General features: G+C 48.5%; 2 protein-coding genes across 3 annotated transcripts in view; one reads left to right on the plus strand and one right to left on the minus strand.

The window, feature by feature from the left end:
* inpp1 (inositol polyphosphate-1-phosphatase) overlaps positions 1 to 23,270 on the plus strand; it is a 75,360-nt gene extending 52,090 nt beyond the window's left edge. For both annotated transcript variants that reach the window (XM_072494072.1, XM_072494071.1), the window contains exons 7-8: positions 2,460 to 2,631; positions 19,700 to 23,270. In XM_072494072.1, the coding sequence (XP_072350173.1) occupies positions 2,460 to 2,631; positions 19,700 to 20,195 (668 nt within the window). In that variant the 3' untranslated portion in view covers positions 20,196 to 23,270. The remainder of the gene's footprint in view (positions 1 to 2,459; positions 2,632 to 19,699) is intronic.
* pan2 (poly(A) specific ribonuclease subunit PAN2) overlaps positions 1 to 24,690 on the minus strand; it is a 231,809-nt gene that overhangs the window by 51,224 nt on the left and 155,895 nt on the right. The gene's annotated exons all lie outside the window — the stretch shown is intronic.

Consider the following 24,690-nt stretch of genomic DNA (forward strand, 5'->3'; position numbering starts at 1 on the left):
TTTTTTCCTTTTCCCTCTTACGAATACTGTAAATAGTTCAAAACAAAAAAACCCTGTACATAGCCCAGTGTAGGGCACTGTAATGACATGCAAAAGTTTTTTTCCCTCCCAGGACCAGCCTTGTAAACCCCTACCACCATGCGAAGCACCACCCCGCCGGGTTCATTTTTAACAAGGGGTGAATGTGGTAGTATGCATTAGGGGTCATGTGGGACTGTGAAGCCGTGATGTCATTGGCTGACAGATCCCGGGTCCTGGTTGGCTGTTGATCTCTAGCTCCGCCCTGAAGGCGGAGTATAAGAACCAGGAATTCTCCCCGCGGCTCCAGTCTGTTGCTGAACTGCGGGGAACGAGTCACGCTTAATAAAGCCTCATCGACTTCACCTCTATTCGTCTCTCGGGAGTCTTTGTGCGCTACAGACAGCAAAACTGGTGCCGCATCTGGAGCGATTCAGCGACCGTTGAGGGATTAGCACCAGGGCCATGTGGAACACAATCGATTCCAATGAGAAACGGTGCTGGATTCGTGATTGACACTCAGGAGGCTGACGAGCTGCAGCCGTAGAGACATACCTCACTCTCCACACACCCCATCCCAGCTAACAAGATGTCAGCGAGGAGAGCGACACCCTGTTTTACGGACGCCGAGCTCGAGACCCTGCTACACACCATGGAGGAGAGGCGGGCTACCTTGTACCCCGGCCCAGGCAAGAGGCTGCCCACTCACAGCCAGAGTCCCAGGTGCCGACAGTGATGAGGACACCGACACGGATGTGAGTCATCAACCCGAGACCCAGGACACCCCGGAGCTAAAATTTGATGCTGACACTGATTTCCCGCCACAGGTATTTCCAACACCTTCCACCATTCCAAAGACCCTCACCTCGCTTGGGCATGTTAGTGAAGAGGCTTCCGGGGCACTATCTGATGTGCACCATACACATGCTTCCGTACAGCAGGTGGAGGCAAGAACTCCCAAGGGGACTAGCTGCTGTCCAGATGGGTTTTAGGCTTCTGGAGCAGACAGTCCCATCGATCGTGAAGCTGCAGTCGCAGAGCCAGAGACTACATGAGGGATTGTCGCCGAGCATCCAGCACCTGCAGATGGAGGAGTCCAACTGTGTGCAGGAGCAGGAGGTGGTGCCGGTCGTGCGTGCCACCCAGGCGAACACGCACGTGTGGCGTCCGCGGCGGAGGCTTTGGGGGCGAGGGTTTCGGCTATTGATCAGAATGTACAAGACCTGGGGCAATCTGTGCAGGCGGTGGCCGAGGCCCAGGAGAGAGGTGGCCTACCTCTCGCAGGCAGCCATGTGTAAGAGCCACAGAACTCCGCACCGGGCCCGCAGGTGGTCCAGCATTTGTTTCCTTTTGTGCCGTATTCTTTCGTTGGGATTTTGACATCCTGTAATTCACACAAATTTATTGAAGACAGCTCATATAAATGTTCCCCCCCAAAATTGGGTGAAATGGGTCAAAAACAAGGGGCGTCATTCTCCGACCCCCCGCCGGGTCGGAGAATGGCCGTAGGCCGCCGTGAATCCCGCCCCCGCCGAAGTCTCCGGTACCGGAGATTGGGCAGGGGCGGGAATCGGGCCGCGCCAGTTGGCGGGACCCCCCGCTGGATTCTCCGGCCCGGATGGGCCGAAGTCCCGCCCAGAAATTGCCTGTCCCGCCTGCGTAAATCAAAGCTGGTATTTACCGGCGGGACCAGGCGGCGTGGGTGGGCTCCGGGGTCCTGGGGGGGGGGGGGGCGATCTGACCCCGGGGGGTGCCCCCACGGTGGCCTGGCCCGCGATCGGGGCCCACCGACCCGCGGGCGGGCCTGTGCCGTGGGGGCACTCTTTCCCTTCCGCCTCCGCTACGGCCTCCACCATGGCGGAGGCGGAAGAGACTCTCCCCACTGCGCATGCGCGGAAAACTGACAGCGGCCGCTGACGCTCCCGCGCATGCGCCGGGAAACTGTCAGCGGCCGCTAACGCTCCCGCGCATGCGCCGCATTTCCGCGCCAGCTGGCGGGGCAACAAACGCCATTTCCGCCAGCTGGCGGGGCGGAAATCCCTCCGGCGTCGGCCTAGCCCCTCAACGTTGGGGCTAGGCCGCCAAAGATGCGGAGCATTCCGCACCTTTGGGCCGGCGCGATGCCCGTCTGATTGACGCCGTGTTTGGCGCCAGTCGGCGGACATCGCGCCGTTGGGGGAGAATTTCGCCCAAGAACTCGAGCAGGAGGCACCCAACGTGTGAGCTCCACCTACAGCTCACCACCGGCATTCCATCCCTAAGTGGGATTTTGATGGAAGAAAATGAAAGCAAGAAAATAAATCACAATGATAGATTTACTGGGCCTGTATATTTCAAAGAACTGAATGAAGTTGAAACACAAACAGCATTGTCATTTAAGTTTAGTTAATTATACTTGGGTAATGTATACTTAAAAAAAAAAACGATGTTTCTGTTTACAGATTCAACTAATCAGTACATCAAGGGACAACTTGAAGAGAAATTCAAAGATGGCATCCACACACATGGTCTGAAATCTGCTGCTGTACTTATTGGAGTTTTTGACAGAAACTCGGGGCAGCCAATCATGGGAGTCATCAACATACCATTTAATGAAATGGACCCCATTTTAAGGTACATTGATTTTCAGCATTAGCTTCCAAAGAGTGCCAGCAATGGCACATGGCCAATGGAACCGTATTTTGATTAGCAAGGGCTGATAGCAATAGGTGTTGAGAGAAACATCAAAACCAACACTGTCCCTTTAGAACAGAGAACAAAGAACATTACAGCACAGGAACAGACCCTTCGGCCCATCAAGCCTGCGCCAATCCAGATTCCTTATTTAGACCTACTACTTATTGCCCAAATGATCTGTATTCCTCCAGTTCATGTGTCTATCAAGATACATTTTAAACGTTGCTATCGTGCCTGCCTCCACCATCTCCACTGGCAACTAGTTCCAGGCACCCACCACCCTCTGTGTAAAAACCTTTCCCCACACATCTCCCATAAGCTTTCCCCCTCTCACCTTGAACCTGCACCCCCTTGTAATTAAGTCTTCCACCCTGGGAAAAAGCTTCTGACTATTCACCCTGTCTACACCTCTCGTAATTTTGTAGACCTCACCTCAGCCTCCGTCTTTCCAACAAAAACAACCCAAGTTTATTCAACCTCTCCTCATACCTAACACCCCAGACCAGGCAACATCCTGGTAAACCGCGGTCTAACTGTGGTGACATGATCTGCCAACTCTTGTACTCAATGCCCCAGCCGATGAAGGCAAGCATGCATATGCCTTCTTGACCACCTTATCCACTCGCATTGCCACATTCATGGAACTATGGACTTGAATGCCCAGATCCCTCGGTATGTCCATGCTCCCAAGGGTTCTGCCATTTACTGTACAATTCACACCTGAATTTTTCTGGATTGAACTCCATCTGCCATTTCTCTGCCCAACTCTCCAATCTATCTATATCCTGCTGTATTCTCTGACAATCCCCATCACTATCTGCAAACTTGCTAATCAGATCATCCACATTTTCCTCCAGATTATTTATATATATTACAAACAACAGTGGTCCCAGCACTGATCCCTGTGGAACACCACTAGTTACAGATCTCCATTCTGAAAAATTCCCTTCCACTGTTACTCTCTGACTCCAGTTCAGAGTTACCCCCCTGAATCCCATGCGACTTTACCTTTTGTACCAGTCTGCCATGAGGGACCTTGACAAACACCTTACTAAAGTCCATGTAGATGACATCCACAGCCTTTCCCTCATCAATAATTTTGTCACCTCCTCAAAAAACTCTTATACCGCTGGTAAGACATGACCTTCCCCGTACAAAACCATGTTACCTATCACTAAGACGTCCAAATGTGAATAAATCCTGTCCCTCACTATCTTCTCCAACAGCTTCCCACCACTGACGTCAGGCTCACCGGCCTATAATTACCTGGATTATCCTTGCTTTACTTCTTAATCAAAGGGACAACATTGGCTATTCTCCAGTCCTCTGAAACCTCGCCTGTGGTCAAAGATGATGCAAAGATATCTGTTAAGGCCCCAGCTATTTCCTCTCTTGTCTCCCACCGTAACCTGGAATATATCCCATCCGGCCCAGGGGACTTGTCTACCTTAATGCATTTTAAGATATCCAGTACGTTCTCCTTCATTATGCTGACATGTCCTAGATTATTCACACACCCATCCTGAACCTCAACATCTGTCATGGCCCTCTCCTCGGTGAATACCGATGCAAAGTACTCAAGTATCTCACCCACTTCCTCTGACTCCATGCATAACTTCCCTCCTTTGTCCTTGAGTGAGTCTACTCTTTCCCTAGCTACCCTCTTGCTCCTTATAAATGTATAAAAGGCCTTGGGATTTTCCTTGACCCTGCTTGCCAATGACATCTCATGGCCTTTTTTAAGCCCTCCTAACAAATTGCTCTCCATCATTAACAGAATACCAGTCAATTTGGGGGGGGGGGGGGGGGGGGAATTAAAATCACCCACCACAACAACCCTGCTATTTTGACATCTTTCCAGAATCTGACTACATCTATCTGTTCCTCTGTATCCCGCTGGCTGTTGGGAGGCCTATAGTCTAACCCCAACATTGTGATTGCACCCTTCCTTTTTGTGAGCTCTACCCATAATGCCTCACTGCAGAATCCCTCCAAGATATCCTCCCTCATCACAGCTGTGATGTGTTCCCTAACCAGTAATATAACTCTCCGCCTTTTCTGCTACCCCCTCTGTCTTGTCTATAACATCAATATCCCAGAACGTTAAGCTGGCAGTCCTGTCCCTCCTTTAACCATGTCTCCGTAACAGCAACAATATCATAATTCCCCATATTAATCCAAGCTCTAAGTTCATCTGTTTTACCTGTTATACTTCCTGCATTGAAGCAAATGCACTCCAGACCTCTCGCCCCACTGAGATCAGCGACTTCCCTCTGCCTGCTCTCCCTCTTAGCTATATTTGTCTTACTCTCAAGCTCTTCCCCTGTCTGACCTGCTGCTCCGGTTCCCACCCTCTTGCCATACTATAAACCCTCTGGAACCACATTAGCAAACCTCCCAGCCAGGATATTGGTTCCCCTCCAGTTTAGGTGCAACCAGCCCTGCTTGTATAGGTCCCACCTTCCCTGGAAGGCACCCCAATGATCCACATATCCGAAGCCCTCCCCATACCAGCTCTTTGTCCACGTGTTCAACTGTAGTATCTCTCTGTTCCTAACCTCTCTAGCATGTGCCACAGGGAGTAATCTTAAAATGATTACTCTAAAGTTCCTGCTTTTTAGCTTACTACCTAACTCCCTGTAATGTCTTTGCACGACCTTGCTGCTCTTCCTGTCTGTGTAATTTGTACCAATGTGGACAATGGCATTTGCCTGTTTGCCCTCCTGTTTCAGGAAGTCCTGCACCCGCTCAGAGACATACCTGGCACCCGGGAAGCAACACACCATGCTGGAGTCTCTTTCGCGACCTCAGAAGCATCTATCTGTGCCCCTGACTATCGAATCCACAATTAGTATTGCTGTGTTATGCTTTGCCCCCCTCCTCTGTACAACAGGGCCAGCCATGGTGCTACTGCTCTGGCTACTGCTGCTGCTGTCACCTGATGAGCCACTCCCCTCATTAGTATCCAAAAGGGCATACATGTTGGAGAGGGGCACAGCTACAGGGGACTCCTGCACTGACTGCCTGCCCTGTCTAGAGGTCATCCATCTACCTTCCTGTACCTTGGGTGTGGCCGGGTCTCTTTCACTTCTATCTATGACGCTTCCCGCCATTTGGTTGCTCTTAGTACCTCCATCTGCTGCTTAAACCGATCCATTCATTCAGTCAGCAAATGCAGCTGAATACGCCTCCCGCAGATGTAATTGTCAGGGATGTTGTCAGCATTAATGATTTAAAAAAAATATATATATTTTATTGAAATTTCTTTCCAAACAACAATTTTTTCCCTCTTACAAAGCAAACGTAACAGTAAAGACATTTTTAACAAAACGCAAATAACTAAACCCCATAATCTTTTGACATAAACTAAACTAAAACCACCCCCCCCCCCCCCTCCTGGGTTGCTGCTGCTGGTCATCTGTCTTCCCTCTAACGTTCCCCTAGGTAGTCGAGAAATGGCTGCCACCGCCTGGTGAACCCTTGAGCCGATCCTCTCAGGGCAAACTTTATCTGCTCCAATTTAATGAACCCCGCCATATCATTTACCCAAGCCTCCAGTCCGGGGGGTTTCGCCTCCTTCCACATGAGTAGGATCCTGCGCCGGGCTACTAGGGACGCAAAGGCCACAACGTCGGCCTCTTTCGCCTCCTGCACTCCCGGCTCTTCCGCAACTCCAAATAGAGCTAACCCCCAGCCTGGTTTGACCCGGGCCTTCACCACCCGCGAAATCACTCCCGTCACTCCCTTCCAATACCCTTCCAGTGCCGGGCACAACCAAAACATATGTGCGTGGTTTGCCGGGCTCCCGCCACACCTCCCACATTTGTCCTCCACTCCAAAGAACCTGCTCAATCTTGCTCCCGTTATGTGTGCTCTATGTAGCACCTTAAATTGAATCAGGCTAAGCCTGGCGCATGAGGAAGAGGAATTTACCCTGCTTAGGGCATCAGCCCACATACCCTCCTCTATCTCCTCCCCTAATTCTTCTTCCCACTTTCCTTTTAGTTCGCCCACCGACTCCTCCCCCTCTTCCCTCATCTCTCGGTATATCTCTGACACCTTGCCCTCTCCGACCCACACCCCTGAAAGCACTCTGTCCTGAATCCCCTGTGTCGGGAGCAACGGAAATTCCCTCACCTGTTGTCTAGTAAACGCCCTCATCTGCATATATCTCAAGAAGTTTCCCCGTGGTAACTTATACTTTTCCTCCAATGCTCCCAAGCTCGCAAAAGTCCCATCTATAAATAAATCTCCCACCCTCTTAATTCCCAGCTGCTGCCAGCTCTGAAATCCTCCATCCATTCTTCCTGGGGCGAACCTATGGTTGTTCCTAATTGGGGACCCCACCAGGGCACCCCGCACCCCTCTCTGTCGCCTCCATTGTCCCCAGATATTCAATGTTGCCGCCACCACCGGGTTCGTGGTAAACTTTTTTGGCGAGAACGGTAGCGGCGCCGTCACCAGCGCCTTTAAACTCGTCCCTTTACAGGACTTTCTCTCCAGTCTTTTCCACGCCGCTCCCTCACCCTCCATCATCCATTTACGTATCATTGCCACATTGGCGGCCCAATAGTAATCGCCCAAGTTCGGTAGTGCCAATCCTCCTCTGTCCCTACTACGCTGAAGGAACCCCCTCCTTACTCTCGGAACTTTCCCTGCCCACACGAAGCTCGTGATGCTCCTGTCTATTTTATTGAAAAAGGTCTTAGTGATTAGTATAGGGAGACATTGAAATACAAATAAGAACCTCGGGAGGACCATCATGTTAATTGCCTGCACCCTGCCCGCCAGCGACAGAGGCTGCATGTCCCACCTCTTGAAGTCCTCCTCCATTTGTTCTACCAGCCGTGTCAGATTAAGTCTGTGCAAGGTTCCCCAGCTCCTAGCGATCTGAATCCCCAGGTATCGGAAGTTTCTTTCCACTTTCCTCAGAGGCAGGCCTTCTATCTCTCTACTCTGGTCCCCTGGATGTATCACAAATAATTCACTCTTCCCCATGTTTAGTCTATACCCCGAGAAATCCCCGAACTCCCTCAACATTCGCATAACCTCATCATCCCCCCGCTGGGTCCGACACGTATAACAATAGGTCATCTGCGTATAACGAGACTCGGTGTTCTTCTCCCCCTCTAATCACCCCTCTCCATTTCCTGGAGTCTCTCAACGCCATGGCCAGAGGTTCAATTGCCAACGCGAACAACAATGGAGACAGCGGGCATCCCTGTCTTGTTCCCCTATATAGTCGGAAATACTCCGATCTTTGTCGACCCGTAACTACACTTGCCGTTGGAGCCCCATAAAGAAGTTTAACCCAGCTAATAAATCCGTTCCCAAACCTCCTTAACACTTCCCATAAATACTCCCACTCCACCCTATCAAATGCCTTCTCTGCATCCATTGCCGCCACTATCTCTGCCTCCTCCTCCACTGGGGGCATCATTATCACCCCTAATAGTCGTCGCACGTTAACATTCAGTTGTCTCCCTTTTACGAACCCTGTCTGGTCTTCGTGCACCACCCCCGGGACACAGTCCTCTATCCTCGATGCCAGTACCTTTGCCAACAATTTGGCGTCCACGTTCAATAATGAAATAGGTCTATAGGACCCGCACTGCAACGGATCTTTATCCCTCTTCAAAATTAGCGATATCGTCGCCTCCAACATCGTCGGGGGTAAAGTCCCTCCTTCCCTGGCCTCACTGAACGTCCTCACCATCAACGGGGCCAACAAGTCCACATATTTTCTGTAATATTCCACCGGGAACCGGTCTGGTCCCGGAGCCTTCCCTGCTTGCATGCTTCCCAGTCCCTTAATAACCTCGTCCACCCCAATCGGTGCCCCCAGGCCTGCCACCTCCTGCTCCTCCACTTTCGGAAACCTCAATTGGTCCAGGAACTGCCGCAACCCCTCCTCTCCCTCTGGGGGTTGAGACCTGTACAGTCCCTCATAGAAGGTCTTGAACACCTCATTTATCTTTCCTGCTCTTCGCACCGTGTCTCCCTTTTTGTCTCTAATTCCTCCTATCTCCCTCGCTGCTGTCCTTTTTCGCAATTGATGAGCCAACAGGCGACTAGCCTTTTCCCCATATTCATACCTCCTCCCCTGTGCCTTCCTCCACAGTACCTCCGCCTTTCTGGTGGTCAGGAGGTCAAACTCCGTTTGGAGTCATCTCCTCTCCCTGTACAGTCCCTCCTCCGGGGTCTCTGCAAATTCCCTATCCACCCTTAAAATCTCCCCCAGTAATCTTTCCCTTTCCTTGGCCTCTGTTTTCCTTTTGTGGGCCCCAATGGAGATCAGCTCTCCTCTGACCACCGCTTTTAGTGCTTCCCATACCACTCCCACAGGGACCTCGCCGTCGTCATTGACCTCCAGGTATCTCTCAATACACCCCCGCACTCTTGCACACACTCCCTCATCCGCCATCAATCCCACATCTAATCGCCAGAGTGTTCTCTGCTCCCTTTCCTCTCCTAATTCCAGGTCCACCCAATGTGGGGCATGGTCCGAAACCGCTGTGGCTGAATAGTCAGCTTCTTCCACCCTAGAGATCAACGACCTTCCCAAAACAATAAAATATATCCGGGAGTACACTTTATGGACATGGGAGAAGAAGGAGAACTCCCTAGCCCTAGGTCTAAGAAATCGCCATGGATCCACTCCCCCCATTTGGTCCATAAACCCCTTAAGTACCTTGGCCGCTGCCGGCCTTCTTCCGGTCCTTGAGCTTGATCTATCTAGCCCCGGGTCCAGCACAGTATTAAAGTCCCCTCCTAAAATCAAGTTTCCTACCTCCAGGTCCGGTATACGCCCCAGCATCCGTCTCATAAATCCCGCATCGTCCCAGTTTGGGGCATACACATTAACCAACACGACCTCCATTCCCTCCAGCCTGCCACTCACCATTACATATCTACCTCCGCTATCTGCTACGATGTTCTTTGCTTCAAATGCGACCTGTTTCCCCACCAAAATGGCCACCCCTCTGTTCTTTGCGTCTAGTCCTGAGTGGAACACCTGTCCCACCCATCCTTTCCTTAACCTAACTTGGTCCGCCACCTTTAGGTGCGTCTCTTGGAGCATAACCACGTCTGCCCTTAGTCCTTTCAAATGCGCGAGCACTCGGGCCCTTTTTATCGGTCCGTTCAGGCCTCTCACGTTCCACGTGATCAGCCTCACTCGGGGGCTACCTGCCCCCCTCCCATGTCGACTAGCCATTACCTTCTCTAGGCCAGTCCCATATCCCGCCTCCGCGCTCCCACTCGCTCCCCAGCGTCGCACACCATCCCCGCCCACCCACTCTTTAGCCATTTCCTTTTGGATTTCCGCAGCAGCAACCCAGTTGTCCCCCCCCCCCCTCCAGATCTCTTTCTAGCGTGATTGCTCCCCCCATATTACTTCCGTAAGTCAGCTGACTTCAACTGACCCCGGCTACTCCTGCTCATTCCTCGACCCCCCCGTGTGGGGAACTCCCATCCGCCTTGCGCCTGTCTTCCCGCCATATTCTTTCCGGCGCGGGAACATCCCTTTACCTGACCCGCCTCTTATGGCGCAGCTCCCTTTCCCCTCCCCCTCTCCTTCCCCATTCTCCAACTATGTCCCGTCTTTCCCCCCTCACCGGCGCCCACCTTTCCCAATGCCTCCCCCCTTCCCAATTTACTTCTCAATTAATTTCAACCATAACATTGACAATAACATTTCCTGCAGCATCAGTCCCTCAGTTCCGATCCAATTTCTCCTCTTTGATAAAGGTCCATGCTTCCTCCGCCGTCTCAAAATAATGGTGTCTCTCCTGATACATGACCCATAGTCTTGCCGGCTGCAGCATCCCGAACTTCACCTTCCTTTTATGCAACACCTCTTTGGCTCGGTTAAAGCTCGCCCTCCTTCTCGCCACCTCCCCACTCCAATCCTGGTACACCCGTACCACTGCATTCTCCCATCTGCTACTCCGCACCTTTTTAGCCCATCTCAGGACCTCTTCTCTATCCTTAAGGCGGTGAAATCGCACGATTATCGCCCTGGGTGGTTCTCCCGCTTTTGGTCTTCTCGCCGGGATCCGATGTGCCCACTTCACCTCCAAGGGGCCCGTAGGGGCCTCAGCACCCACCAGTGAGCTCAGCATCATACTTGCATAAGCTCCACAGTCCACTCCTTCCACACCCTCAGGGAGACCCAGTATCCGAAGGTTCTTCCTTCGCGCTCCGTTTTCTAGGGCCTCGATCCTTTCAGTACACTTTTTATGAAGTGCCTCGTGCGTCTGTGTCTTCACCGCCAGGCCCAGGATCTCGTCCTCAATATCTGTCACCTTCTGCTCCACCACGCGGAGCTCTGTCTCCTGGGTCTTTAAAGTCTCCTTAAGCCCCTCAATTGCCTGTAGCAACGGGGTCAGCACCTCCCTCTTCAGCAGCTCCACGCACCGTCTCAAAAATTCATCCTGCTCAGGCCTCCATGTCGCCTGCGCTTTCTCCGCCGCCATCTTGTGCTTCTCCCTTTCTGACCCTTTGGTCGACGATTCCTCGCGCTGCAGCCGCCGCCGCCGGTTTTTTCCTCCTTCGTTGGGGGGGGGGGGACTCCCTTCTCACTCACCCCATACCGGGTTGCGTCGTCAAAACATTTCCCGTTGGGGCTCTTAAAAGAGCCCGAAGGTCCGTCGGAGCTGGAGCCGCCGAAACGTGCGGCTAGCTAGGCATCACCGCAACCGGAAGTCTTCAGCATTAATGATTGACCACATGTCGCAGGTGGAACACCAAGGCCCACCAACTGGCATGCCTAACTCGCTGTTAAATATTAAATTACTTTAACAAAATAAAAACACACACAAGGAAGTAGTCACCAATCAGCTGCCTTCTTAAATCCACACTGAGAAAGTGTCCCTCGCAGGTCTGGTGCTCTCCTCAAGTACTGTCTCTCCCTTTCTTTTTTTGGATTGATGAGGAAGGAGGGATGGAAATACTGCAGCAATGTAATGTTTGGGGTTATCCCGTTCTTTGGCAGTGGGCCCTCCTCAATCCCCTTCCTAGTTGTGGTGACTGCACTGATTTCTCCCAGAATGCTTTTCAGTGTCACTCTCTGGTCAATGAGTGCTCCTCGTGTGCGATGTGGGAGCTCAGGGACACGTCCACTGTCCCTGGCTCCTTCACGTGCAAGAAGTGTGTCCAGTTGCAGCTCCTGTTAGACCGCTTGACGGCTCTGGAGCTGCGGATGGACTCACTTTGGAGCATCTGCGATGCTGAGGACGTCGTGGATAGCACGTTCAGGGAGTTGGTCACACCGCAGGTGAAAGGTACTGAGGGAGATAGTAAATGGGTGACCAAAAGATAGAGCAAGAGTAGGAAGGCAGTGCAGGTGTCCTCTGCGGTCATCTCCCTGCAAAACAGATATACCGCTTTGGATACTGTTGAGGGAGATGGCTCACCAGGGGAAGGCAGCAGCAGCCGGGTTCATGGCACCGTGGCTGGCTCTGCTGCACAGCTGGGCAGGAAGAAGAATGGCAGGGCTATAGTGATAGGGGACTCAATTGTAAGGGAATAGACAGGCGGTTCAGCGGACTCAATCGAGACTCCAGGATGGTATGTTGCCTCCCTGGTGCAAGGGTCAAGGATGTCTCGGAGCGGCTGCAGGACATTCTGGGGGGGGGGGGAGAGGGTGAACAGCCAGCTGTCGTGGTGCACATAGGCACCAGCGATATAGGTAAAAAACGGGACGAGGTCCTACAAGCTGAATTCAGGGAGTTAGGAGTTAAACTAAAAACTAAAGATTACTACTCAAAGGTAGTAATCTCTGGATTGCTACCAGTACCACGAGCTAGTCAGAGAAGGAATGTCAGGATAGATAGGATGAATGCGTGGCTCGAGAGATGGTGCAAGAGGGAGGGATTCAAATTCCTGGGGCATTGGAACCGGTTCTGGTGGAAGTGGGACCAGTACAAACTGGACGGTCTGCACCTGGGCAGGACTGGAACCATTGTCCTGCGCGGGGGGAGGGGGGGGGGGTTGCTAGAGCTGTTGGGGAGGGTTTAAACTAATGTGCCAGGGAGATGGGAACCGATGCAGGAAGTCGGAAGGTAGTAAAACAGGGACAGAAATAAAAGGCAGTAAGGGGGAAAGTGTAAGGCAGAGAAGCCATAGTCAAAAATCAAAAAGGGTGACAGTACAAGGTACAGTGACTGAGGGGAGCTCAGTGAATAGGACCAGGAATACTAAAAGGAATAAAACGGGAAGTAAAAACATAAATGGTAAGCGACGCGGCAGGTTGTTACATGAAGATATTGGTTCAACGACAAGGAAAATTAGGAGAAAGGTGAAGAGGAAATATAACTTAGGAGAGGTTACTGATCGAGTGTTAAGATTCAAAACAGAGGTATAAAAGCCAACATAAGTGTACTTTACCTGAATGTTCGTAATATTCGGAATAAGGTAAATGAGTTGATGAAGAAAATCATCGTGAATGACTATGATTTAGTGGCCATTACTGAAACATGGTTAAAGGATGGTCACGACTGGGAGTTAAATATCCGAGGGTATCAAACTATTCGGAAGGACAGAGTGGATGGTAAAGGAGGTGGTGTAGCTCTGTTATTTAAGGATGACATCCGGGCAATAGTAAGGGGATGATATTGGTGCTATGGAGGATAAGGTTGAATCCATTTGGGTGGAAATCAGGAATAGTAAGGCGAAAAAGTAACAGATAGGAGTAATCTATCAGCCACCAAATAGTAACATTATGGTGGGGCAGGCAATAAACAAAGAAATAACAGATGCATGTAGAAATGGTACAGCAGTTACCATGGGGGATTTTAATCGACATGTCGATTGGTTTAACCAGGTCGGTCAAGGCAGCCTTGAGGAGGAGTTTATAGAATGTATCCGCGATAGTTTCCTAGAACAGTATGTAATGGAACCTACGAGGGAACAAGCGGTCCTAGATCTGGTCCTGTGTAATGAGACAGGATTGAATCATGATCTCATAGAACATAGAACACTACAGCGCAGTACATGCCCTTCGGCCCTCGATGTTGCGCTGACCTGTGAAACCACTCTAAAGCCCATTTACACTATTCCCTTATCGTCCGTATGTCTATCCAATGACCATTTGAATACCCTTAGTGTTGGCGAGTCCACTACTGTTGCAGGCAGGGCATTCCACACCCTTACTACTCTCTGATTAAAGAACCTACCTCTGACGTCTGTATGATATCTATCTCCCCTCAATTTAAAACTATGTCCCCTCATGGTAGACATCACCATCCGAGGAAAAAGGCTCTCACTGTCCACCCTATCCAATCCTCTGATCATCTTGTCTGCCTCAATTAAGTCACCTTTTAACCTTCTTCACTCTAACGAAAACAGCCTCAAGTCCCTCAGCCTTTCCTCATATGATCTTCCCTCCATACCAGGCAACATTCTGGTAAATCTCCTCTGCACCCTTTCCAATGCTTCCACATCCTTCCTATGATGCGGCGACCAGAATTGCACGCAATACTCCAAATGCGGCCGCACCAGAGTTTAGTACAGCCGCAACATGACCTCATGGCTCCGAAACTCAATCCCTCTACCAATAAAAGCTAACACACCGTATGCCTTCTTAACAACCCTCTCAACCTGGGTGGCAACTTTCAGGGATCTATGTACATGGACACCGAGATCTCTCTGCTCATCCACACTGCCAAGAATCTTACCATTAGTCCAGTACTCTGTCTTCCTGTTATTCCTTCCAAAATGAATCACCTCACACTTTTCTGCATTAAACTCCATTTGCCACCTCTCAGCCCAGCGCTGCAGCTTATCTATGTCCCTCTGTAACTTGTAACATCCTTCCGCACTGTCCACAACGCCACTGACTTTAGTGTCATCTGCAAATTTACTCACCCATCCTTTTACGCCCTCCTCTAGGGCATTTATAAAAATGACAAACAGCAGTGGCCACAAAACAGATCCTTGTGGTACACCACTAGTAACTGGACTCCAGTCTGAACACTTCCCATCAACCACCACCCTCTGTCTTATTCCAGCTAGCCAATTTCTGATCCAAACTGCTAAATCTCCCTGAATCCCATGCTTCCGTATTTTCTGCAGTAGCCTACCGTGGGGAACCTTATCAAACGCTTTACTGAAATCCATATACACATCAACTGCTTTACCCTCATCCACCTGTTTGGTCACCTTCTCAAAGAACTCAATAAGGTTTGTGAGGCACGACCTACCCTTCACGAAACCGTGTTGACTATGTCTAATCAAATTATTCCTTTCCAGATGATTATACACCATATCTCTTATAAACCTTTCCAAGATTTTGCCCACAACAGAAGTAAGGCTCACTGGTCTATAGTTACCGGGGTTGTCTCTACTCCCCTTCTTGAACAAGGGGACAACATTTGCTATCCTCCAGTCTTCTGGCACTATTCCTGTTGACAAAGGTGACTTAAAGATCAAAGCCAAAGGCTCAGCAATCTCCTCCCTAGCTTCCCAAAGAATCCTAGGATAAATCCCATCCGGCCCAGGGGACCTATCTATTTTCACCCTTTCCAAAATTGTTAACACCTCCTCCTCATGAACCTCAAGCCCTTCTAGTCTAGTAGCCTGAATCTCAGTATTCTCCTCGACAACATTGTCTTTTTCCTGCATGAATACTGACAAAAAATATTCATTCAGCACCTCTCCTATCTCCTCGGACTCCAAGCACAACTTCCCACTGCTGTCCTTGACTGGCCCTACTGTTACCATAGTCATTGTTTTATTCCTGACATATCTACAGAAAGCTTTAGGGTTATACACCATATCTCTTATAAACCTTTCCAAGATTTTGCCCACAACAGAAGTAAGGCTCACTGGTCTATAGTTACCGGGGTTGTCTCTACTCCGCTTCTTGAACAAGGGGACAACATCCTACTTGCCAAAGACTTCTCATGTCCCCTCCTGGCTCTTCTTAGCTCTCTCTTTAGGTCCTTCCTAGCTAACTTGTAACTCTCGAGCGCCCTTACTGAACCTTCATGTCTCATCTTTACATGAGCCTCCTTCTTCCTCTTGACAAGTGTTTCGACTGCCTTAGTAAACCACGGTTCCCTTGCTCGACCACTTCCTCCCTGCCTGACAGGCACATACTTATCAAGGACACGCAGGAGCTGTTCCTTGAACAAGCTCTACATTTCCATTGTGCCCATCCCCTGCAGTTTTCCTCTCCATCCGATGCATCCAAAGTCTTGCCTTATCGCATCATAATTGCCTTTCCCCCAGATAGTTAGGGATCCTCTCGGAATGAGCGATCATAATATGATGGAATTTAAAATACAGATGGAGGGTGAGAAGGTAAAATCAAAATTTGTGCTTAAACAAAGGAGATTACAATGGGATGAGAGAAAAACTAGCTAAGGTAGACTGGGAGCAAAGACTTTATGGTGAAACAGTTGAGGAACAGTGGAGAACCTTCCAAGCGATTTTTCACAGTGCTCAGCAAATGTTTATACCAACAAAAAGGAAGAACAGTAGAAAGAGGGAAAATCGACCGTGGATGTCTAAGGAAATAAGGGAGAGTATCAAATTGAAGGAAAAAGCATAAAAAGTGGCAAAGATTAGTGGGAGACTAGAGGACTGGGAAATCTTTAGTAGGCAACAGAAAGCTACTAAAAAAGCTATAAAGAAGAGTAAGATAGATTATGAGAGTAAACTTGCTCAGAATATAAAAAGATAGTAAAAGTTTCTACAAATATATAAAACAAAAAAGAGTGGCTAAGGTAAATATTGGTCCTTTAGAGGATGAGAAGGGAGATTTAATAATGGGAGATGAGGAAATGGCTAAGGAACTGAACAGGTTCTTTTGGTCGGTCTTCACAGTGGAAGACACAACTAACATGCCAGTGACTGATAGAAATGAGGCTATGACAGGTGAGGACCTTGAGATGATTGTTATCACGAAAGAGGGAGTGATGGGCAAGCTAATGGGGCCAAAGGTAAACAAGTCTCCTGGACCTGATGGAATGCATCCCAGAGTGCTAAAAGAGATGGCGAGGGAAATTGCAAATGCATCAATGATAATTGACCAAAGTTCACGAGACTCTGGGGTGGTCCCGGCGGATTGGAAATTAGCAAACGTGACACCACTGTTTAAAAAAGGAGGTAGGCAGAAAGCGGGTAATTATAGGCCAGTGAGCATAACTTCGGTAGTAGGGAAGATTCTGGACTCTATCATCAAGGGAGAAATAGCGAGGCATCTGGATGGAAATTGTCCCATTGGGCAGACGCAGCATGGATTCATAAAGGGCAGGTCGTGCCTAACTAATTTAGTGGAATGTTTTGAGGACATTAACAGTGCGGTAGATAACGGGGAGCCAATGGATGTGGTATATCTGGATTTCCAGAAAGCCTTTGACAAGGCGCCACACAAAAGGTTGCTGCATAAGATAAAGATGCATGGCATTAAGGGTAAAGTAGCAGCATGGATAGAGGATTGGATAATTAATAGAAAGCAAAGAGTGGGGATTACTGGGTGTTTCTCTGGTTAGCAATCAGTAGCTAGTGGTGTCCCTCAGGGATCAGTGTTGGGCCCACAACTGTTCACAATTTACATAGATGATTTGGAGTTGGGGACCAAGGCAATGTGTCCACGTTTGCAGACAACACGGAGATGAGTGGTAAAGCAAAAAGTGCAGAGGATTTTGGATAGGTTAAGTGAATGGGCTAGGGTCTGGCAGATGGAATACAATGTTGACAAATGTGAGGTTATCTATTTTGGTAGGAATAACAGCAAAAGGGATTATTATTTAAATAAAATATTAAAACATGCTGCAATGCAGAGAGACCTGGGTGTGCTAGTGCACGAGTCGCAAAAAGTTGGTTTACAGGTGATTAAGAAGGCAAATGGAATGTTGTCCTTCATTGCTAGAGGGATGGAGTTTAAGACTAGGGAGGTTCTGCTGCGATTGTATAAGGTGTTAGTGAGGCCACACCTGGAGTATTGTGTTCAGTTTTGGGCTCCTTACCCGAGAAAGGACGTACTGGCGCTGGAGGGTGTGCAGAAGAGATTCACTAGGTTAATCCCAGAGCTGAAGGGGTTGGAGATTACGAGGAGAGGTTGAGTAGAGTGGGATTGTACTCGTTGGAATTTAGAAGGATGAGGGGGGATCTTATAGGAACATATAAAATTATGAAGGGAATAGATAGGATAGATGCGGGCAGATTGTTTCCACTGGCGGGTGAAAGCAGAACTAGGGGGCATAACCTCAAAATAAGCGGAAGTAGATGTAGGACTGAGTTTAGGAGGAACTTCTTCACCCAAAGGGTTGTGAATCTATGGAATTCCTTGCCCAGTAAAGTAGTTGAGGCGCCTTAATTAAATGTTTTTAAGATAAAGATAGATAGTTTTTTGAAGAATAAAGCGATTAAGGGTTATGGTGTTCGGGCCGGAAAGTGGAGCTGAGTCCACAAAAGATCAGCCATGATCTCATTGAATGGCGGAGCAGGATCGAGGGGCCAGATGGCCGACTCCTGCTCCTAGTTCTTATGTAATGTTATTTCTCCTGTTGAGTACACAGGTCCTTCTCCTCAATCCCCTTCCTAGTTGTGGTGACTGCAATGATTTCTCCCAGAATGCTTTTCAGTGTCACTCTCTGGTTAATGTTATTCCTCCTGTTGAGTACACAGGTCCTTCTCAATCCTCTTCCTAGTTGTGGTGACTGCAATGATTTGTCCCAGAATGCTTTTCAGTACAGCTACTTGATCTATTACTTGTTTGTTTTCATAAATTTAGAGTACCAAATTCATTTTTTCCAATTAAGGGGCAATTTAGCGTGGCCAATCCACCTACCCTGCGCATCTTTGGGTTGTGGGGGTGAGACCCACGCAGACACGGGGAGAATGTGCAAACTCCACACGGACAGTGACCCAGAGCCGGGATCGAACCTGGGACCTCGGCGCCGTGAGGCAGCAGTGCTAACACTGCGCCTCCGTGCTGCCCCATACTTGACCTATTAGAATTGGAAAACTTTCAACTCATTTTTGTTGTAGAAGGCCACCAGTCTGCTTCAGTGCATCTCCAGATCACAATAAGCTGACACAGGAATGGAACTGGATGGACCCACTCAGCCTCAAGTGAGGCACCGGAAATGACAACAACAAACTCAGCCCCGTCGGCCCTGCAAAGTCCTCCTCATGAACATCTGGCAGCTTGTGCCAAAATTTGGAGAGCTGACTTAGATTAGTCAAGCAAAAGCCAGACATAGCCGCATTCACAGAATCATAATTCACAGACAATGTCCCAGCCCACTGCCATCACCATCCCTGGGTATGTCCCCAAAACTGAACTGGACTATTCTTACAATACCGTGGCTACAGGATCCGGTCAGTGGCTCGGAATCGTGAGGCAAGTAACTCACCTTTTGACTCCCCAGAGCCTGTCCACCATCCACAAGGTACAAGTCAGGAGTGCGATGGAATACCCTCCACTTCCCTGGATGAGCGCGGCTCCAATAACCCAGAAGCCAGACACCATCCAGGACAAAACAACCCGCTTGATTGGCACCCATCCACAAGCATTCACTCCCTCCATAATCGACGCAATGTATACTATCTACAAGATGCACTGCAGGAACCCAACAAGGCTCCTTAGTACCTTCAAAACCCACAACCACGACCATCTGGAAGAACAAGGGTAGCAGATACCTGGGAACACCACCACCTGCAAGATCCCCTCCAAGCCACTCAACATCCTGACTTGGAAATTTATCGCCATTGCTTCACTGTCACTGGGTCAACATCCTGGAACTCCCTCCCTAACAGTACTTTGGGTGTAAGTACGCCACATGGATTGTAGCAGTTCAAGAAGGCAGCTCACCACCACCTTGTCAAGGGGCAACCAGGGATGGGCAATTAAAGCTGGTGTATGAATGAAAAAAATTCAAAGCAATTCCAGGACTACTTAATGGAAGCAAGATCCCAGGGAGTGGGAGACGAGGTAATCTCTTAAAGAAAGTAGTTTTCATTCGCTGTGATAACATATAAAATTATTTTGCAGGTGGAAGGGGAAATATTACTGGGGCATTTCCTACAAGGACATCAATATCCACTCCGTATCAAAGCAGATACCTGCACGCAACCAACTCTCAATTGTCATGAGTTCAAGTGAGAAGGAAAGCATCCAGAAGGCATTAGCACCTCTCTGTGGTGAAAGAATGTATTATGCTTCTGGGGCAGGATACAAGGTTTTGTGCATCATCCTTGGTTTAGTAGATGCCTATGTCTTTACAGGAGACACTACATTTAAATGGGATACTTGTGCCCCTCATGCCATCTTAAAATCTTTGGGAGGGGGGATTGTGCACCTCACCAAAGCTCTGTCTGAGCCAAACGATGGAGGGCCTAGGAGCTTTCCTGAGCTCCAGTACAACAAACCTGATGAAGGGGCAAAAGACAAAGAGAAATGGGCCAACACAGGTGGTCTTGTAGCTTACAGATCCAGAGAGCACTTAGAGGCCATTATTAATACACTCAGTTTAACTGTGGACACTTAAGGTGGCATTTTACTTCACACTACAACTAAGAGGGAACTTGTCTCCTTAAATGTCTTTTTAAAATACGCATTAGAACATCGATCGATACAGCGCAGTACAGGCCCTTCGGCCCACGATGTTGCACCGAAACAAAATCCATCTAACCTACACTATGCCATTATCATCCATATGTTTATCCAATAAACTTTTAAATGCCCTCAATGTTGGAGAGTTCACTACTGTAGCAGGTAGGGCATTCCACGGCCTCACTACTCTTTGCGTAAAGAACCTACCTCTGACCTCTGTCCTATATCTATTACCCCTCAGTTTAAAGCTATGTCCCCTCGTGCCAGCCATTTCCATCCGCGGGAGAAGGCTCTCACTGTCCACCCTATCCAACCCCCTGATCATTTTGTATGCCTCTATTAAGTCTCCTCTTAACCTTCTTCTCTCCAACGAAAACAACCTCAAGTCCATCAGCCTTTCCTCATAAGATTTTCCCTCCATACCAGGCAACATCCTGGTAAATCTCCTCTGCACCCGCTCCAAAGCCTCCACGTCCTTCCTATAATGCGGTGACCAGAACTGTACGCAATACTCCAAATGCGGCCGTACCAGAGTTCTGTACAGCTGCAACATGACCTCCTGACTCCGGAACTCAATCCCTCTACCAATAAAGGCCAACACTCCATAGGCCTTCTTCACAACCCTATCAACCTGGGTGGCAACTTTCAGGGATCTATGTACATGGACACCGAGATCCCTCTGCTCATCCACACTTTCAAGAACTTTACCATTAGCCAAATATTCCGCATTCCTGTTATTCCTTCCAAAGTGAATCACCTCACACTTCTCTACATTAAACTCCATTTGCCACCTCTCAGCCCAGCTCTGCAGCTTATCTATATCCCTCTGTAACCTGCAACATCCTTCCGCACTGTCGACAACACCACCGACTTTAGTGTCGTCTGCAAATTTACTCACCCACCCTTCTGCGCCCTCCTCTAGGTCATTTATAAAAATGACAAACAGCAACGGCCCCAGAACAGATCCTTGTGGTACGCCACTTGTAACTGAACTCCATTCTGAACATTTCCCATCAACCACCACCCTCTGTCTTTCAGCTAGCCAATTTCTGATCCACATCTCTAAATCACCCTCAATCCCCAGCCTCCGTATTTTCTGCAATAGCCTACCGTGGGGAACCTTATCAAACGCTTTACTGAAATCCATATACACCACATCAACTGCTCTACCCTCATCTACCTGTTCAGTCACCTTCTCAAAGAACTCGATAAGGTTTGTGAGGCATGACCTACCCTTCACAAAGCCATGCTGACTATCCCTAATCATATTATTCCTATCTAGATGATTATAAATCTTGTCTCTTACAATCCCCTCCAAGACTTTACCCACAACAGACGTGAGGCTCACCGGTCTATAGTTGCCGGGGTTGTCTCTACTCCCCTTCTTGAACAAAGGGACCACATTTGCTATCCTCCAGTCCTCTGGCACTATTCCTGTAGCCAATGATGACATAAAAATCAAAGCCAAAGGCTCAGCAATCTCTTCCCAGAGAATCCTAGGATAAATCCCATCAGGCCCCGGGGACTTATCTACTCTCCCCTACGTACCTCAATGCCATCTATTCTAATAGCCTGGGTCTCAGCATTCTCCTCCACAACATTCTCTTTTTCCTGAGTGAATACTGACGAAAAATATTCATTTAGTATCTCGCCTATCTCTTTAGACTCCACACACAACTTCCCATCCCTGTCCTTGACTGGCCCTACTCTTACCCTAGTCATTCTTTTATTCCTGACATATCTATAGAAAGCTTTTGGGTTTTCCTTGATCCTACCTGCCAAATACTTCTCATGTCCCCTCCTTGGTCGTCTTAGTTCTCTCTTTAGATCCTTCCTCGCTACCTTGTAACTATCAAGCGCCCCAACTGAAACTTCACACCTCATCTTCACATAGGCCTCCTTCTTCCTCTTAACAAGAGTTTCCACTTCTTTGGTAAACCACGGTTCCCTCGCTCGACGCCTTCCACCCTGCCTGACCGGTACGTACTTATCAAGAACACGCAGTAGCTGTTCCTCGAACAAGCTCCACATATCCAGTGTGCCCAACACTTGCAGCCTACTTCTCCAACCTACCCCTCCCAAGTCATGTCTAATGGCATCATAATTGCCCTTCCCCCAGCTATAACTCTTGCCCTGCGGTGTATACTTATCCCTTTCCATCACTAACGTAAACGTCACCGAATTGTGGTCACTGTCCCCAAAGTGCTCACCTACCTCCAAATCTAACACCTGGCCTGGTTCATTACCCAAAACCAAATCCAATGTGGCCTTGCCTCTTGTTGGCCTGTCAACATATTGTGTCAGGAAACCCTCCTGCACACATTGTACAAAAAACGACCCATCTAATGTACTCGAGCTATATCTTTTCCAGTCAATATTTGGAAAGTTAAAGTCTCCCATAATAACTACCCTGTTACTTTCGCTCTTATCCAGAATCATCTTCGCCATCCTTTCCTCTACATCCCTAGAACTATTTGGAGGCCTATAGAAAACTCCCAACAGGGTGACCTCTCCTTTCCTGTTTCTAACCTCAGCCCATACTACTTCGGAAGAAGAGTCCCCATCTAGCATCCTCTCCGCCACCGTAATACTGTTCTTGACTAGCAGCCTTGGTCTGCTTTCAAAGCCAGCGATTTAGCCCTGTGCTAAATAGCCCCTAAAGATCATAGAGCCTATAAAATATACTATGCTTCATATGTAGACACACACACACCTAGAATAGGGAAACATTAAATAGTGACTATGAGTTGGGCCCCAGCTACTTTCTCCTAATGCATGGGCAGCAAGGCCAACTGCAGTGTCTCCATTTTATGGGATGGTATATTCTTTGTTCCTTTTGAGTCAATGTCAGTCAATTGTGAAAATGAAACAGCTGCATGGTGTTTTCACACAACATTTGCAAGGATCGTTTGCTGTGAAACTGACTTATGAACTATATTAGCCAATTTATCAAAATAGATTTAACTGTTGTACTGCCATTTTATGATATTAAAGATTAGATGTGACAATAGCTACTGTCTTCATGACTATTGCTTTTCATTATTAGATTTTTTTAAAAGGTATGCCATAAATAATTTAAATTGAAAAACCTAGATGAAGACTCAAGTTCAAGACACCAAGACTGGAAGTAGAGAAAGGGAAATAAATTAGCAGACAAACTTTAGATTTTATAGGCCTTAAGATTGTAGAAGTGAGGGAAGGCAGAAGATAAGTTCCAGTATGGGAGGCCCCGGGAAATTTAAAAAAATGTAACCAATCTTCATGTCAACAGCAGGGATATGGGGAACAGAGCATCTGAAGAACATTGTGCAACTTAATAGGAAGGAGAGGAACCAGCCATGACCGCTGTATTATTTAAACTGTCATGAACCTGCCTGGCGACAGCAGTAGACAATATTCAAAGGGGCCTCACTTGGTATGCATCCCTCCCGGTAACGAGTTTAAAATGGCAGTTTGGATAATAATCAAGTGCAAATAGCTTATGGAGGAAAAACAGATTATAGGCGATTGGGAAGGTCCACGAGATATACATGTGATAGTGTATAGTCAAGGAACTTAATGGGGGCAGACAGCCTGTTGCTAGCTTTGCCTTAGTTTAATTGCTCTGTTTTGTCACCTTTGCTCTTGAGTCGCCAGGTATCCTTATGATACCGCCACGTGGTTCAAGTCCGAGTTATGATCAATAATCCAATGCACCGCTTAGTAAGATTTAAATCAAAGCACATTTATTATACACAGTAATCACTACTCATGTACAAATTCTACGTCTAAGCTACTTCTACAGCTAACAGGCCAATACTTAACTTGGAACTGGCCCAACAAGTCAGGGAAACAAATGGCCTATCGTTCGGGTTCTGAGTCTGCGGGATTCGAAGTTGGTACAGATTGGTAGCTAGGAGCGCCTATCTCGTAGCGAGCATTGCAGTAAGACTTACAGTTTCTGAGCGGCTATTGAAGAGTTAAGAGAGCTGGAAGCGGTTGAAGAGAGCTGGAAGAGAGCACCTTGAACTTGGGGCTCAATTCTTATAGTCCCCAGGGGCTTCCCGCCTTTCGGGGCGAACCCTGTACCTGGTTCCAAGTGATTGGACTTTGTCCCAATCTCTTGGTTCGATTTTCTCCAATGCTGGAGCGGTTCCCTGATCGATGGGCGGTCTTGAGGTGGTCGTTCACCTCCCTTTGTGTAGGCTTCTGCTGGCGCCGACGAGTCTGGGTTGGCTTTATGTATCTAAATGTTGCTCATTGTTCCCGGGGATTGCTCATTAGTGTGCAGATGGCTGGTGTTTTGTTATGCTGATGGTTGCTGGTATCGATCTTGTCTGGCCTTTCCAGAGGTAAATACACAGTCAACCTACAGCTGCTCGTTTTTGTCCTGTTGGCTGACTTTCCCATCAGCCTTTGCCGTTCGCCATTTTAAATCGGGAGTTAGCCAT

The sequence above is a fragment of the Scyliorhinus torazame genome, chromosome X, assembly GCF_047496885.1.
Source record: "Scyliorhinus torazame isolate Kashiwa2021f chromosome X, sScyTor2.1, whole genome shotgun sequence".
Taxonomy (NCBI): Eukaryota; Metazoa; Chordata; class Chondrichthyes; order Carcharhiniformes; family Scyliorhinidae; genus Scyliorhinus; species Scyliorhinus torazame.